Source organism: Colletotrichum destructivum, chromosome 2 (assembly GCF_034447905.1).
Source record: "Colletotrichum destructivum chromosome 2, complete sequence".
In the NCBI taxonomy this organism is placed as follows: domain Eukaryota; kingdom Fungi; phylum Ascomycota; class Sordariomycetes; order Glomerellales; family Glomerellaceae; genus Colletotrichum; species Colletotrichum destructivum.
The window spans coordinates 3,759,583-3,774,741 of NC_085897.1; the positions used below are offsets into that span (position 1 = coordinate 3,759,583).

Below are 15,159 nucleotides of genomic sequence, written 5' to 3' on the forward strand. Positions count from 1 at the left end.
TAACAGGGAACATTGCTCGAAGCACCGCGCGGCGAACAAAAAGTAATGATGAGCAGTTGTTGTGCCAGGCTGTGGCAGACCAGCCAAGTCGAGTCGACGTACGTCTCAACACCCTTGTGTGTGAGGACGAGAGGAAGAGAGCCAAGGGGGGAAGAGGGACAAGAAGCGGACGGCGTTTGATCCGCAACAAGACCAAACCAGTAACTGACCCCTTGTCCAATCCTTCTCTTTGCAACGCTTGCGACAACAGCGACATGGCAATAACGCTGCCACGCTTTCGATGGGCCCAATGGAAGGCGTGTTGACATCTGTTCTAGGACAATCGAGCCGCCCTATGTCACATCATCTCGGACGATAGCCATGATCAGCAGTCGTCGCACCATCGCCCTGCGTCCATGGTCACGAACGCGTCTCTCTCTTCCCCGACATGCTCTCATATTTTCCCTTGTCCCTTTGGCGAGTCGTACGTGATGTCTCGGAAGCTCAGGGCCGCCGCAGGCCGAGTAGCAGCAGAAACACAGCGGCATAATGCAGTCACAGTTGCGCGGGGCCATCCACCTAGGTGCTCGGATATCGCCCCTCGCTCGGGAACAGAACACTGGGCTAAGATGCGGCATGAGAACGGATACCCAGTTAGAGTTGTGGCCAGACCTGGCGGCGAATACCTGCATTTTGCAAGCTTCCCCTTGCCCCCATCCTCCAGTGAGTGCACGCGAGTGGTGTGCAAAAGATAGATCACGGTCTGGCTTGTTTGCTTGCCAACACTTGTGCTCGGTGCAGCGGTGATGTGGAAAATGGAGGGCATGTCGTGATTGAGAAGATGACAAACACCTACGCATGATACCTAGGTACCATGATAAACGCCCATTTCTCCACCAAGGCCAAGTGACGCAAAGCAGATCGCCTACAGATCTGAAGCGACGATACGTACGTACCACAGTAGCCTGCCCTGATTGCCCCAGTGCCTAAGGCCTAGTGGACGGGGTAGCCAAGTTGCCGCGTGAAGCACTTAAGGCGGTCCCTCTTGAGGTCGCACAGGTACACAATGCTGTTGTATTGAAAAAGCAGTAGGAAACACCGCACAAGTGCTATACCAAGCAAGAAAGCAGAGCAGCATGGCCATATTCCATCGCGGCGACGGGGGAGGTCTCTATCAATTAGCCTCGCTTGCATTCGAGACCTTTCATGGTCCTCCATGAGATGGGGGCCTGTCATTGTCATGCTGGCCTCCTGTGCTTTTCTTCTTTCCCCTTGCCGTGTAAAGAACCTTGCTCTGGAGTCTGCAGAAGAGGTTAGTGTGGCGGGAGTTGAAGGGACGGAGTGCGGGCCCGCCCAGAGCCCAGGGGTGGGAACTAAGTATCACCGTTTTTACTATCCGCTGCGCCTAACGCTTACCCGCTTTTTTCTTCACCTCGCTTCTGGATATCGAGTTTCTTTTTGGATCGGTCTTGATATGGCTCCTCCACCACCGGCAACACTCCGTAGTACGAGACGATGCCACAGACCATATGTTGTTGGAGTGACTTAGCCCAAGGGGGTTAGGGTGAGGCATGACTGGCGCTGTGGCGGGTGCTGGACTGTTGGGGACAGCCTTGGTGACACAGGTAAGGTCAAGGACGTGTGCGGCTACTGGTCCAGGTAGCCAATGTGGATCAGGGACGGACGGGCGAGGACTGGGGAGCGAGGCAAGAGTGAGACGAGCGAGAAGACAGATTTCGATACCTAGTAATTCAAGTGGATTAGTGTCTCGCATGGCGGGAGTGCCCTCTGTCGCACCTGTGGGCATCTACGTACTCAATCATGCTTGATTCGATCGACATCAGACTGGAAACCAGACGGCAAGGGGAAAGGGAAAGGGAAAGGGGAAGAGGGGGGGGGGGGTGGCCGATACCTGGCAACAATATTAAAGCCCCAACACTGCTGAATCGTATCTCGAGTTGCTGGTGTCTCTCTGCCTCTTGTCAGTTAGTCTGGTCATTCTCTTGTTCGATTTTCGTGTTTCTTTCTCTCTCCGCAAAGCAGAGCTCTGGTAGTTCTAGCAATTACCTGGGCCTTCTTTGCTTGCATTGCATTGCATTACATCACATCGCATCGCCTCTGCGTCGGATACCTAAGCTTCGCCCTCGCCCCCATACCGGTCCCCTTTCTTTATTCTTGCCATAGATTTATCTTGGTCTTCGCTTCCAGTTGTCTCGGGCACGCCGCGCCACTACACCAGCATTGTTGTCTCGCCGAGTCTCGCATATCATCAGCAAGTTACAGCTTAGAACTCGCGACAAGAGGACTCGAATACTCTTAATATATCTGGGCGTCTCTAGATACACGACAACCCGTTCATCCATCATTTGCCACTGTTTTCTTTTCTTTCTCTTTCTCTTTCTCTTTCTCTTTTCTTTTTCTTGCGATCTAGAATCCTAAATTTAGACCCGGCGTCAACTCACCCAATCCCCGATCCAACCCTGTTGCCTTTCCTGCCGGCTATTTCTGGCTTTCTCGGCTCGTCACGCATCCATCTACCACCGGCCACGGCGTCTGACGTGTCGTCCAGATTCAGCAAGCTCATCGAAGCTTGCTGTTCCCCCAAAAGCCACGTGCGAGTGTCAACTAGCTGGGTCTTTTCCCTTTCTTGCTTGCTGCAGCCAGCTGCAATCAATCACACGCCATCCTGGCGAGTGGGTGCCACCGACAGGAGGAACAACCCCAATTGGCAACGCAGATTCAACTCTTCAAGGATTCACCTGCTGCGACGAGCAAACCGATATCACATCGAATCCTTCTTGTTCCTTGCGGAAACAACCACTGGGTAGAACGAGCGAAGCAGGATTCTGAGAAGAGAGACCTCGTCCGTCTGGTGTACTTATCCGACCCGAAGCGGCAATTCGATCCAAACTAGCGTCATTCGTCCCGAGGCCCCGTTCTCGAGTCACGACTCAACCACAACTCGTCGCAGTCTACACTCACTGTCTTCCTTGGCTTTCAGAACTTTGCGCAAGGACCGACAATCTCCGTTCCGACCGACAATCGGGCTCGTAGTGTACAATTCATTTTTACACTACACACACGTTGGGATCAAGACGCACGAGCCTCACACACGGTACAACCAAAGGGACGGCCGCAACGGTGACCTTGGGATCCGTAGCTCTGCTCTCATCTCGTCTCATCTCGGTATCGGCTGCTCTGCCTCTCTTAACCTGTGTTCTGTTGCACAACCAGCAGCACACACGGGTCATCTCAGGTTCCGCCAGCTCTCCCCTCTACAAGCCTCCGACCGAGACACATTTTCTCCCCTTGTGTGACCGGCCGGTGTGTGCGTGAAGTGTTGATCCATCAATATACACACACTTCACCACCAAAGCCCCAAGCCGATCCCCTCGCCCTTACCGTTGCGACGCCCACCACGCGGTCTATCGCTTCGGTGGTCCGCAAGGTCCGGTCGTCGACGCTACTCCTGAGGTGCCTTCGGCTACCACAATACAGCGCTCCTTCCTTAGCGTCGCTCGGTCTTAGCGGAGAAACGCCCCTCCCCAGTTCAAGGCTGCTTTGTTATTACCGCCGCTGTACGGAGTATTATTTGCGACATTAATACTTCCCAGGTTACCAAACCTGGCCTTGTTCCATCCCCCCCTCCAGCCGGGCTTCCCATTTCCTATGGTGATACCCTGAACCACATCCCCCCCCCTCCAAAAAAAGGATCCCAGTCCACTCGGCGGAGAAAGCCACTATTCTTAACCATGTCAGGCATCGTCTCCTCGCCCACCGCCCTGCACCCCGCCCTCAGTAATCCGAATCCGCTCCCGCCGGCGCCGGCGCCATTGCAACAGGCCCAGCAGCAGCCGTCATACTGTTCCCCTTCCGAACGAGTTATTAAAACGGGTTCGCTCTCCGACCGTCCCAAAAGCTCAAATGCCGCTCACGACCGACCTCTCTCTTCTTCGTCTACTTTCGTCTCGACGTCCGCCCTTCCCTCCCTATCACTTTATCGCAATGCAGAAGCGGTAGCAGAGGTCCCATATTCTTGTGCCCCAGGCGGACCCCCCGCTGCTGCAACCACGTCAACCTATGCACCCTCGTCGACGATAAGGAGAAGCTCACTCTCAATAACATCCACCGCCGCCTACCCCGAGCTGCTGCCGCCCCCTCTATCGAGGTCGTCCAACGCCAACAACGCCGCCCATCACCCTCCCAAGGGTCACCGTCGCGCCCCCTCGCACGAAGTTCCTCGCCAGACTATTATGAAAGCGCTGGCTTCGGTCGTTCGCGGAAACAAACCCGAAGCCCTTTCCCTAACCGGCATGCTTTCCCAACAGGGTGGTAGCGTCGACAACCGACCCGCCACGTCCTCGTCTCAGAAGCTGGCCGACGCCCTAAACGAGCTCGCCAACCGGAACATGACTCCCACCACCGCTCTGCCGTCTCTGCAGTCCCCCTGCTTCTACCACAACCGTTTCGACGATGCCGTTAATATCGACAAGGTCCTTGAGGAGATCAAGAACGACGACTGCATGTCTCACTCAAGACTGGTGCAGACCGCCACCGGCGTCCGTGAGGTTTCCAAGCAGCTCCAGCGCCGCCCCATCAAGCGAGCCGTACGCAACGTCATGATTGTCACCAAGGCTCGCGATAATCAGCTAGTCTATCTGACCCGGGAACTCGCTACCTGGCTGCTTCGCACCCCGAGGTACGGCTCCGAAGTTGGCGTCAACGTCTTCGTTGACGCCAAGCTGCGCAACTCTCGTCGTTTTGATGCCGGCGCCATCCTCGCCGAGAACCCTGCTTTTCAGGATATGCTCAAGTACTGGACCCCCGACTTGTGCTGGACCCAGCCTGAGAAGTTTGATCTTGTCCTAACGCTCGGCGGCGACGGAACCGTGCTCTTTACTTCGTGGCTCTTCCAGCGCATTGTTCCTCCCGTCCTGTCCTTCAGCCTGGGCAGTCTCGGTTTCCTGACGAGCTTCGAGTTTGAGAGATACAAGCAGCATCTGGACCGCATTATGGGGGATGAGGGCATGCGCGTGAACCTGCGCATGCGCTTCACCTGCACCGTCTACCGGTATGGCACCTTGGGCCAGGAGGCCGAAGAGGGCGAGCAGTTCGAGGTTCTGAATGAGCTCGTCATTGACCGTGGCCCATCCCCTTATGTCTCGAACCTGGAACTCTACGGCGACGATGAGCTCCTCACCGTGGTGCAGGCCGATGGCTGCATCTTTTCAACACCCACAGGATCCACCGCCTACTCTCTCTCGGCCGGGGGCTCCTTGGTGCACCCAGATATTCCCGCCATTCTATTGACGCCAATCTGCCCGCACACCCTATCGTTCCGCCCCATGGTTCTTTCCGACACGATGCTCCTCCGCGTGTCGGTACCGCGCAACTCACGCGCGACGGCATACTGCGCCTTCGACGGCAAGGGACGGGTCGAGCTGAGGCAGGGCGACTATGTCACCATCACAGCTTCGCAGTACCCCTTCCCTACCGTTGTCCGCACCCAGACGGAGTGGTTCGACAGTGTGTCGCGCACACTTCGCTGGAACACGCGCGCTGCGACGCAGAAAGGCTTTGACCCCTCGGCCGATGGTAGTCTTTGCCCGTCGGAGGACGGCAAGGACGACGATCCGGAATGGGACATCGACACAGACTCAGCGTGCTACGCCAGCGAGGACGGCAGCATCAGCGCGAGCCCGTTGCGAAGACAGATGAGTCTGTTGGGCATGTGATATTTTGAGATATGTGTAGGCCGAAAGGGAAGAAGCGAAAGGCATGGTGGTTCCCACATTTTCTTTTAATTACGACCAACGAAGGAGGGCTGTTTCGAGAGCAGCCCCTCTTCTTCATCTATCCATCTCCACCACAAGTGACGTTGGTGGGATAGACCAATGGGCGCATTGGCATCTTGGTGTTGCCGTTTCCCGCTCATTCCTTTTGTATGATAGACCGAGCGGATCTGAGTATGAAGCGAAAACAAGCGCATGGACATGGTATGTTGACCGCGCGCGTACGCGTGCGATGAAGGCATTAGAGAAGCGGAAACACGGGGAACATCAACTCCCTTCCCCGTGTCATTGGCATTGGTACTGGCACATATTTTAGGAGGAGGCTGATTACGACAGGCGAGCCGACTCTATAGCGAGGAGAATAGAAGGAAGGAGGGAAATGAACTACAACGATCCTCTTAGGTATATAGACGCTGGACGTTCCTATTCGCGACAACGAATGGAACCTGTTGCAGTTGTGGTATGATCCGCCCAGCGGGCGTGGTCAAGAATATAGAACAATAACAAAACAACGGTAATTGGTAACAACGCGGCGCCTTTTCCTTCTTCCCTCCCTCTACGAAGGAAGATCGACAACGACGGTGCTTATGTCTGAAGGGGGGCTGAAAACATTACAGAATGACTCTTTAAGCTACTCATGAGCAATTTTCCGGTGTTCGGGCCCGGCATACACGCAGCCCTAGGTTAACTACAGTCAAGACAAACAGCAGTGTGATGATTTGCATCGTTGATTTTGGGTTTCTTCTTTTTTACTGATTTATTCTAGGGTGGCATCACTTGAGCTTGTCCAACGGATAATGAACATGGCTCGCGCACGCCCTACTACTTTACAGCGTGTTTGTCTACCACCAACCCAACTTGTTCTGGTAAAGCGAGGTCTCAATTTCACAATACTAGGACACCGAAACGAGATTTCATCACTTCCTGGAGCCAGTACACTGTGCCCTGCGCTATCATCAAGGCGCCGGGTTGATTCTCGTCGCTGCGGCAGTACCCTGTCGAGGGAAGCCGCAAAGGAACAGGTAGGGGCTTGAGGTAGCTAGCCCGTTCATTTCTGGTGAGAAGGAGCAAAGTGGCGCCCAAAACTTATCGATCGACCTTGTCTTTCTGTCGTCATGCCACCGGCTGCCGAGTTGAACGTCACACTCCCAGTGGTTTCGAACAACCATCGGCCGCTTCTACCACGAAGACGACTAGACGTTGTTAGTTGGAGTGTGTCGACTCAAAGACTCCTTAGCTGCAAGAACAGACCCCGACTGGCAAGATTGTGTGGCATCACCCACTAGGAGCCCCTATCTCCAAGCCCCTTGGCTGAGAGAAAGTAGACCTGCAATGCAATCCATATCCCCCTTCTTGCTCGGACTGACCTCGCCGCCGCGCATGAATTTCTCCACCTCCTCCGTCTCTTTGGGTGCAGGCGAACTTCGATCGTCTACAAATATGGCCAGGTCTTTTCCGGAATCTCGGCGCCCCATGGCAGGCATCGTCCTGGCACGGTTGCCGCTGAAAATGGCCGGCACAGAGTGATAACCTAGAACCCGCCCAGTGCGTCTCGCATTGGGTTTGCTGCCAGCGGTGGTCGGCAATGGCCTCCTAGCATCAGAAAGTGGCGGCATCTTGCCTGAATTGCCGTTGGCATCAGGACTCCAGTTTTCCTTGTCAGAGTCGCTCGGAGAAATGACCATGTTGACCTTGACTTTGTCGTTTGCCGCCTTATCGTTGTTTGAGTGAGCCAATGAGTTGTCGCCTCCACCAACTGGTGTTTGCATCCTTGCCATGCTGGAATACGTTCGACTCAGCCTGGGCTTCTTGGCCTGTTGAGACCGAGGCATCGGTCTACTAGCTGGGCAGTTCCGCTTAGAAGTGTTATTTTGAAGGATGCTGCTCGTTGAGCGAAGAAGGCTGATGGCGGCAACTGCGGAGCCGTTGGATTCATTTTCGGCTTGGGCGGTGAGCTCATCCCGAGTGTCGGCGTCACAGCACAGCTCCCATGCGTGCGCATCCCGAGAGCGACCCCGTCCCAACGTCGGTGGCAGCGAATCAGTGAGGGCTGTGATGGGAGGCAGAGTCACACTAGCAAGTGCGCTGTGGCTACGCTGGAGCGGTCGGGCTAACCTGGGCTGGGGCAAGGTCGATAAGTCTGGGAGCAGCCTTGTGGACTGGATCTGAGGAGGTGAAGTATCGTTGGAGACGACCTGAGCTTTGCCTTCCAGTGAGAGCGACAGCCGCACATTGGACTGTTGTGACGACTGGGATGACTGGGGAGGAGGCAGGATATGCGATGCAGATGCAACTGATGAGCAAGATGAGGGAGGGCACTGTTCGGATCTGACGCTATGTTAGTACGGATACGAAGAACTACAGACTGGAACGATCCTACTTAGGGGTATCGTCAATGCTGCGATTTAGCGTTGAGGGTGTCGAGAAGGAACTCGTAGGGTTCCATCGGTTGTTCAGAAGTCCAAGGGAACTTGAAAAGGAGAAGGATCCAGTGGATTGCGGCAGGGAAGAAGAGTCTGTGAGTTGAGAAGTTGGTGTTTCCAGGCTCTTGTCTCCTACGTTAGGAGTTAGGACGGACGGGGTTGCGTGCTGAGGTCGTTCACCCGCATCCTCGATCGCCGTGGATGCAGACTTGACTGGTGTCTCTGCCGGCATCGGCGCCTGCACGGCGGCAGCATCTGCCACTGGCGATGTCTTGTCCTCAGGCAAGGAAGAGCTGTACGCCACGGGGTCGGATGAGAGAATTTGCATGCCACCATACCGAAGAGCAGCAATCTCCTGTGCAGAGAGGGGGCGGGATTTGCGTCTGTCATTCTGCCGACGATTTTGGAACCATATCTGTCGGTCGACGGTCAGCAGGGTTACGCGTCACGGTAGCCGTGGTCTTACTTGGACCTCTTTCTCGTTGAGGGAAACGCGTTTCACGATGTCCAGACGCGCCGCCTTGTCCGGTTTCGGGTTCCCGATATAGGCGGCCTCGAGAATGGACTTGTCTTTAGCACTGCACAAACGAGGGAAGAGTCAGTGTCTGCAAACGCGACGACGCGACTACATGGACGGTCGGCCCGGCGACTTACGCAGTCCTCTTCCTTTTGCCTTTGGGGTGTTTTTCCGAGTCGGGAGTTGACACGTCTATTTTGGCGTGCGACGAGAGCGCAAGATCGGGGGTTTGCGTGAGGTCGGCGACGGGTTGTCTTGTGGGAGTCTGCGCAGCGGGTTGCGACAGGAAGGAAGATTCGCATGAGGGCGGGGATGACGAGGAGGGTCCTGTAGCAGTCGAGACCGGAGGCGAGATACCAGAGGCAGGCATGGCGACGGTTGAGCTACGAGCAACGGCCGACACTCATGACATGGGGTTGGAGCAGTCGAGCAAATCTGGAGGTAAGAGAGCGTGCACGCGAGACACCAAGGCACCAAACGGGTTATCAAAACAACAAAAAGAGGTATTTCGAGAGGTAGGAATACCAATGGGGAGAGGAGAACGAGGAGTCCTTCGGAGGAAGAGAGAAGAGCTGAGTGAAAGAGAAGGTAAGAGAGCGAGAAAGAGGAAGGTAGGTAGTGTTTCCCAGGAACGGGCAAGGTGGGGAAGAAGGAGCGTCGAGACACGAGGCGCGGTTAATCGTGGTAATTAAGATGGAAGGTACGGTGTGTGGTGAGGGTGTTGCGGTACCAGTTGCTTGTGGTGTTGAACGTAGCCCAGCGCGTCGGGGAACCGACCAGGACATTTACACGCTACGGAGACGTGCATAGTGGGGCCTGGATGGACCAAGACACCCCCAGTCCAATGTTGGACCGCCAAAAACGCGATCGTGGCACGGGTCCCCCCAGACCACGAGCCCAGGTTGTGGAATTGTGTACCGCCTTTTCACATCCCATCTGGGCAAAGCAGATTTCGCTGAACTCTCCCAAAGCCCTTTTCTTTCCTTTCTTATGCCTAATCAGTGACGAGAGGGGCACACAGGTTACATAAGCTACGAGCGGCCAATTGGCACTGCTTATATTTCCAGAAGAGAAGAAGCAGAAGTCCTAACTCTGTTGACGTTCTGATCCCTACGCGTGCGCAAGAAACATAATCACGATCATAACCTGTCTCTGATACAGTCCGCGCACTGATTCGAGAGACAGGCAGGCCGTGTGGTCTAGCCATCAGTGCATTGGGGCTTGGGCCAGTCAAGTCGCGTGTCTGTTTTTTAATCAGGGAATAAAACAAAAACACTCAACGCTTGGTCTCCCGGGGCTACCTTCTCCATACTGCCCTCGATCATAATGCTTAGTGTCACTACCTTGGCTTATTCGGCACTGTCACATGAAGTCAGGTGGGAAAGCAATCTCCCGACAAATGTAGTGACTCCCACCTTGACAGTCGCCCTGCCTGTTTACATCGTGCGGTTGATCACTAAGCCCAGCTTGAACATCTCTCCTTCGTAGGACGCGACGAGCACACCGTTTTGAGTTTATGACCTGGTGCTTGACCTGAACCTCCAACTCTGTGTTGGCTTCCGCATCCGACTCGATTCCGGCTCAAAAAACGGAGTTGGGCCTAACTAAGCCCAGGCATGCAAGCCTAGGTATGTAGATGATTACGGATACTGACGTGCCCAGTCATGAATTTCGTTGCCAACCCTTGCCTCTTTCCCTCCCGCTCGCATGCGTTTGTTTTCCCACTAAACACTTCAGAACCCTGTCCTAAATAACCCCCCCAACCATCAAGGCGCGTCACTAACCCCTGGCGCTGCTCCTTTTGAGCCTCTTGTTTTCTGGGCCCCTGTCTCCAGAATTGACTCTTCCCCCTCTCTACTTTCGTTTGGTTGGTGCTGCCCGCTTTTGAAGAACGCGTCTGTGACATGGGGGCCGCCCGCCCATGTGGATGCAGCCGGCTTGAGGAGGCTGGGGAGATTGAAGTCTATCAATCAACCGTATTCCTTGACTATCACAATGGGTTTATGTACAAGGCGCTCTAGGTTGTTGCCTTTACTCTCTGCGTCGCTCAGTGAGATACTGGCTGCGACCGAAGACCCACATAACCGGTCGCGCCTTTGAGGAAGACTTTGTTTATTTAAGTAAATATTGACTCTTCGTGGATGATGGTTATGACGGTTAGAAACATTGCTGTCACCCACATAACCCCTCGCCCGACGTCACATCAGCTTTCTCTAGCCCAGCTATCGAGGTGAGTGTGCCCTCTGGTCTTCACTCGTTTTATCTCACCAACAATCGCTGATAACCAACTGATATTGGCCCAATATACACTGGAACACCGTCTGTGAGGAAGCTCATCCACGCTCAAAGACCAACCTCTTCCTCGGCCAAGGCACTACGTGTATCTCTTGTCGCTCACGAAACCGCGTGCTTTTGTCGTTGCATTGGTATTTGTCCGTGTCTCCATTTATGCCTAGCTAATCATTGAATTCCTATCTAATCAAATGCATCGCGCTATCTGCCAAGGCTCGCACACGCAAAGTAGAGAACGGGACGGCTGTATCCCGAGACACCTTGGTGGAAGTGTAAGGACTCAGTGTTCATCTTGTAAGGCGTCAAACTACTCAAAGTATGCTGGTCGTCGTCTAGCAGCAAATGTAAAACCCTCCATCCAGCTCCGAGTCTACCAAATAAACCGGTCGTGCCGTCTTCTACCATAATGGCCATGACCAGCAGTTGCCGGTCTGCGCCAGAGAATTCCGGTTCACGATGTCCCGTCGACCACTCCACCGCGGTTGGATCATGATCCATGCCACGTCTCTATCTTTACAAGTCATCGTCCGAAAGTTCGCCAGGCAGAGGCATCTCGGCGGCGGCGGCCATCTCCTGGCGGTACTGCTCGAGGAGCTTCTCGTCGACCTGGGCGGTGGGGGGGGCCAGAGCCGGCGCGGCAACAAACTCCTACCTCAAGTTAACACTGATCCGTATCGAAAGCTAGGTCCGGCGCAAAATGAGAATTCGAAAGTACTCACCAAAGCAGGGTTACCAACGAGCTTGCGTGCAAGCCAGAGGAAAGGCTTCTCGAAGTTGTAGTTGGACTTGGCAGAGATATCGTAGTACTGGAGGTTCTTCTTGCGATGGAAGGTGATGGTCTTGGCCTTGACCTTGCGCTCCTTCACATCGACTTTGTTACCGCAGAGAACAATAGGGATGTTCTCGCAAACACGAACGAGGTCGCCTGAACAGTTTACGTCAGTTCTTCCTATCTGGGAAATGGTACTGTAGAAGGGGGCGTCATTGATCTTATAGACGTTCCGTTACGTACGGTGCCAGTTGGGGACGTTCTTGTAGGTGATACGGGAGGTGACATCGAACATGATGATACCGCATTGGCCGTTGATGTAGTAACCGTCACGGAGACCACCGAACTTCTCCTGACCGGCGGTATCCCAGACATCGAACTGGATCTGGCCGAAGTTCTGTGTGTAATGCGTTAGAGGGCTGAGAGGACACCGAGCTTGGTTGGAAGGCACATACCGTGGTGAAACCCAAGGGGTGAACCTCGACACCAAGGGTGGCCATGTACTTCTTCTCGAACTCACCAGTCAAGTGGCGCTTGACAAAAGTGGTCTGTAAGATTTGATACGGTCAGTGACGTTCGAGACTGGGGCCAGCGTGGCCTGGATGAAAAACGCAGCCGACGGGCGCATCTCAGGACCACGACCGACAAGGGCGAGGAGTCAGGTACTCACCTTTCCAGTACCGCCATCGCCGACAAGGACGAGCTTGAAGGTAGGAGTCTGGGTGGCAGCCATGTTCGCGATCGGTGGACGAGTAGGCTCGGTGCGGTTTTGATATAAACAGGCGGGGCTGACCGAGGGGTTAGCAACTTGCGCAAAGCAAAACAAACGGGTTCGATGGTGAATTTGTCGGAGCGCGTGATGGACGAAGGCGCGGAACCAGGGAAACAGACGAGGGCGTACCGTGGGGAGACAGCAAAAACGGGCTGTAAACTTTTTGACGTGTGGAAATCGTCACCGACTGATCGACTTTGGGGGGGTGTTGTTTTTGAGGATGGCGGGGAGCTTGCAAGGAAGCAGTACTTCTTAAGCGAAAAAATCAGTCAGGCAGGCCAACGGAGTTGGGTAGGCACGATCGGGCTAGGCGCCTGTCACGTGCAGTACTGTCTCGTCATTGCGGGGTCCTTGTCAGTGGACGGAACACTAAGATAGGCACTCTTAGGTACCAGTACCCAGGTATTTGGAGGTACGTAGGCAGTAAAGCGAGAGGAAGAGGAAAAAAAGAAGAAAAAAGACGAGCCACGCTGTCGCAAGGAAGCATCCCAGATGCCGCTAAACCTTTATCGGAAATGATGATGTCCACCCATTATTGCTGCCGTCGGCTTGTCACTGTATCGCCAGGGGTGCTGGCCTGGTCATGTCCATTGCCTTGAGAATGTCTCGTTTCTTTCATGGACCCAAGGCCGCTCTGTCCGCTCGGTTTCAATATTGTATTCTGATATATAAATGCGAGTGTTTGCTTGCCGCTTCCGACAATAATATCACGTCTCACTAATCAACCTTACTTCCCCTTCCGTTGCCAGTCTGAAAAAAAGAAGAAAAAAACCCCATCATCCTCAGGGGCAACTAAATGTACTACTTTCTACAACCTGCTTTTCCTACCTTGGACAGGACCAGATACTTCCTTGCGCTTTGCTTGATGGCATGCCTGCCAATTCCAAATCCCTCATTAGCTGCCCACCAGTAGGCAGAATGGGTTGTCTTCTGCCTAACAGTTCTGTCAACCTAGGTAGTCGATTGGGTTGGCTAGAAACCGTTATCTATATCTTTATAAGGGGTTTCTTCTCATTTTTCAACTTTTACTTTTTGGTTTTATTATTGTTTCCTTGCTCCTGTTTGTTGGTTCTGAATTGTCAACCCCAGAGAAACCTGTCGAACAAAAACGTGATTCCGATAAGCGACGATCTAAACCTTCATTTATCAGTTGATGGTGGAACAAGTTAGTCTAGCGATTCGGCCAACAATTATGGAAGTAGATGCGTTTGTTGGGCATAGTACTCCGCTTTCATGCACTTGAGGCCCGCGAAATTGCAACCTATATGGCTGGAAATAGATTGTCATCGTTACAGAGGCAGAATATGACAGCCCAGTAGACCTCTGCCACCCCAGCTGCGTCTTGGCGTCAATGTAAGTTGCATTTCCCGGCGCGTACCTGAACTGTGCCGCGATACTTTGACCAAGATCGGTCGCTTACAGCTTGTCAGTCTTCCGTTTTGTCCAAGATGACAATGAGAGGGTACGTCCAACTTACACCTTCGTTCCCTTGAACACACTCGCCCACCTTCGTCAGGTTGTCATGGTTTGAAAGGTTGACATATCCAAAACTGCTGATTTCATCGCCTGGCTTCAGACCCGCTGTCTCAGCTGGACTTCCTGGGACAACACTGTTGACCTTGGCGAAGGGCTCCAGCGGCCGAGGTGCGGAGTGATCCGCCAGAAGGCTGGCATCCCCGGAAGATCGAACTGCGGTGATATCGTCTTCTTGTAAGCTGGCAAAGTGATCGTGAAGATGCTTCTCAATCACGGCCATGAGACTTTTGTAATCGTTTCTCAGATGGATGATACGGGCTCTCGTCGTACGTACTATGTCAATGCATTAACTACTTGCTGAACGGCTGCTGGATCGAGTGGGATTACCTTGAGCAACATCGATGTCCGCTCTCGGGAAGCCGTCTCGAGTCGTAAGGGGGGTGTTCATGTCGGCCCCATGCTGCGTTGCAGGTCAGCTGGCTGCCCGTTCAGGCTTACTCGCTTTGAAGGGAAGCTGAGGTCATTTACGCACAGAATCGAGAACCGCGCCGAGAGCCTTCAGCTCAGCCTCCACGTCATCTTTTTTCTTCTGGAGTTCCACGAATGTGAGACGGCCGAAATGGCCGTTGGCCGTCGCATTGCTAGTCGGGCCTGAAGGCACTGTTGGGGCGTGTATGTTATTCATCTTGAGGAATGATCCCATCGCCGTCGAAGGCACTCGTGATACGTAGGGCGTGGCAACTCCCCAGATTACTTCAAAAAGTGCCTGGGAATGTTAAGATGTGGTTGTCGTCCTACTGAGTTGGATAGATCGAATTTGTTTTGTTGGGTGCAAGTGAGGATGAGGACTCTCAAGACATTGATTGCAATGCCCCGCGCTGTTAGACAGGAGGGCTGACGGCAGTATCCTCAACGGTGCGTGAGACAAGCCAAACGGAGGGAATGTGCGTGCTACGGGGTACATCTCTCAGCTGTTTACACTGTCCGACAGCTAATTTGGCACCTGTAGGCTGAAGCTACCCTTGCCGATTGTACTGGTCGCATGATTTGCCCGCTTGCTGACTAACCAATCCCCCATCAGTCCAGTTCCCCCAGGCAGGAACGCTGTCACTGGAAGCGACTGAAAGAAAGAAAGTACT

At 53.9% G+C, this 15,159-nt stretch overlaps 5 protein-coding genes across 5 annotated transcripts; 2 read left to right on the plus strand and 3 right to left on the minus strand.

Annotated features, from left to right (window-relative positions):
- Window positions 1-395: 395 nt before the first annotated feature.
- CDEST_03351 (uncharacterized protein) lies at window positions 396-734 on the plus strand (the record flags this gene model as incomplete). The annotated part of the gene is made up of 1 exon (XM_062919510.1): window positions 396-734. The coding sequence occupies one exon, from the start codon at window positions 396-398 to the stop codon at window positions 732-734; it is 339 nt and encodes a 112-aa protein (XP_062775561.1).
- A 2,276-nt stretch (window positions 735-3,010) lies between these two features.
- CDEST_03352 (Putative NAD kinase) lies at window positions 3,011-5,925 on the plus strand. The gene has a single exon (XM_062919511.1). It carries the CDS (start codon window positions 3,732-3,734, stop codon window positions 5,712-5,714), a length of 1,983 nt encoding a protein of 660 aa, XP_062775562.1. The 5' UTR covers window positions 3,011-3,731; the 3' UTR covers window positions 5,715-5,925.
- Window position 5,926: 1 nt separating this feature from the next.
- On the minus strand, window positions 5,927-9,444 carry CDEST_03353 (Putative Homeobox domain-containing protein). The gene is made up of 4 exons (XM_062919512.1): window positions 8,849-9,444; window positions 8,661-8,772; window positions 8,152-8,609; window positions 5,927-8,099 (listed from the first exon to the last, which is right to left on the minus strand). The coding sequence occupies exons 1-4, from the start codon at window positions 9,079-9,081 to the stop codon at window positions 7,064-7,066; spliced, it is 1,839 nt and encodes a 612-aa protein (XP_062775563.1). The 5' UTR covers window positions 9,082-9,444; the 3' UTR covers window positions 5,927-7,063.
- A 2,072-nt stretch (window positions 9,445-11,516) lies between these two features.
- CDEST_03354 (Putative small GTP-binding protein) lies at window positions 11,517-12,505 on the minus strand (the record flags this gene model as incomplete). The annotated part of the gene is made up of 5 exons (XM_062919513.1): window positions 11,517-11,651; window positions 11,723-11,928; window positions 12,016-12,169; window positions 12,228-12,320; window positions 12,443-12,505. 5 exons carry the CDS (start codon window positions 12,503-12,505, stop codon window positions 11,517-11,519), a joined length of 651 nt encoding a protein of 216 aa, XP_062775564.1.
- Window positions 12,506-13,191: 686 nt separating this feature from the next.
- CDEST_03355 (Putative PDZ domain, peptidase M50, 26S Proteasome non-ATPase regulatory subunit 9, PDZ superfamily) lies at window positions 13,192-15,012 on the minus strand. Its single transcript, XM_062919514.1, has 4 exons — window positions 14,553-15,012; window positions 14,408-14,480; window positions 14,022-14,353; window positions 13,192-13,959 (listed from the first exon to the last, which is right to left on the minus strand). Exons 1-4 carry the CDS (start codon window positions 14,721-14,723, stop codon window positions 13,834-13,836), a joined length of 702 nt encoding a protein of 233 aa, XP_062775565.1. The 5' UTR covers window positions 14,724-15,012; the 3' UTR covers window positions 13,192-13,833.
- Window positions 15,013-15,159: the final 147 nt, after the last annotated feature.

What these genes read in the sequence shown, in the direction of transcription:
- CDEST_03355 (XM_062919514.1), bottom strand. Translation starts at nt 14,723, where the DNA reads ATGGGATCATTCCTCAAGATGAATAACATACACGCCCCAACAGTGCCT. An exon ending in GGACATCGATGTTGCTCAAG is followed by an intron (nt 14,354 to 14,407) that starts GTAATCCCACTC and finishes GCATTGACATAG; the next exon opens with TACGTACGACGAGAGCCCGT. An exon ending in GTGTTCAAGGGAACGAAGGT is followed by an intron (nt 13,960 to 14,021) that starts GTAAGTTGGACG and finishes ACAAGCTGTAAG; the next exon opens with CGACCGATCTTGGTCAAAGT.
- CDEST_03353 (XM_062919512.1), bottom strand. Translation starts at nt 9,081, where the DNA reads ATGCCTGCCTCTGGTATCTCGCCTCCGGTCTCGACTGCTACAGGACCC. An exon ending in TCAACGAGAAAGAGGTCCAA is followed by an intron (nt 8,610 to 8,660) that starts GTAAGACCACGG and finishes GTCGACCGACAG; the next exon opens with ATATGGTTCCAAAATCGTCG. An exon ending in AGCATTGACGATACCCCTAA is followed by an intron (nt 8,100 to 8,151) that starts GTAGGATCGTTC and finishes ACATAGCGTCAG; the next exon opens with ATCCGAACAGTGCCCTCCCT.
- CDEST_03352 (XM_062919511.1), top strand. Translation starts at nt 3,732, where the DNA reads ATGTCAGGCATCGTCTCCTCGCCCACCGCCCTGCACCCCGCCCTCAGT.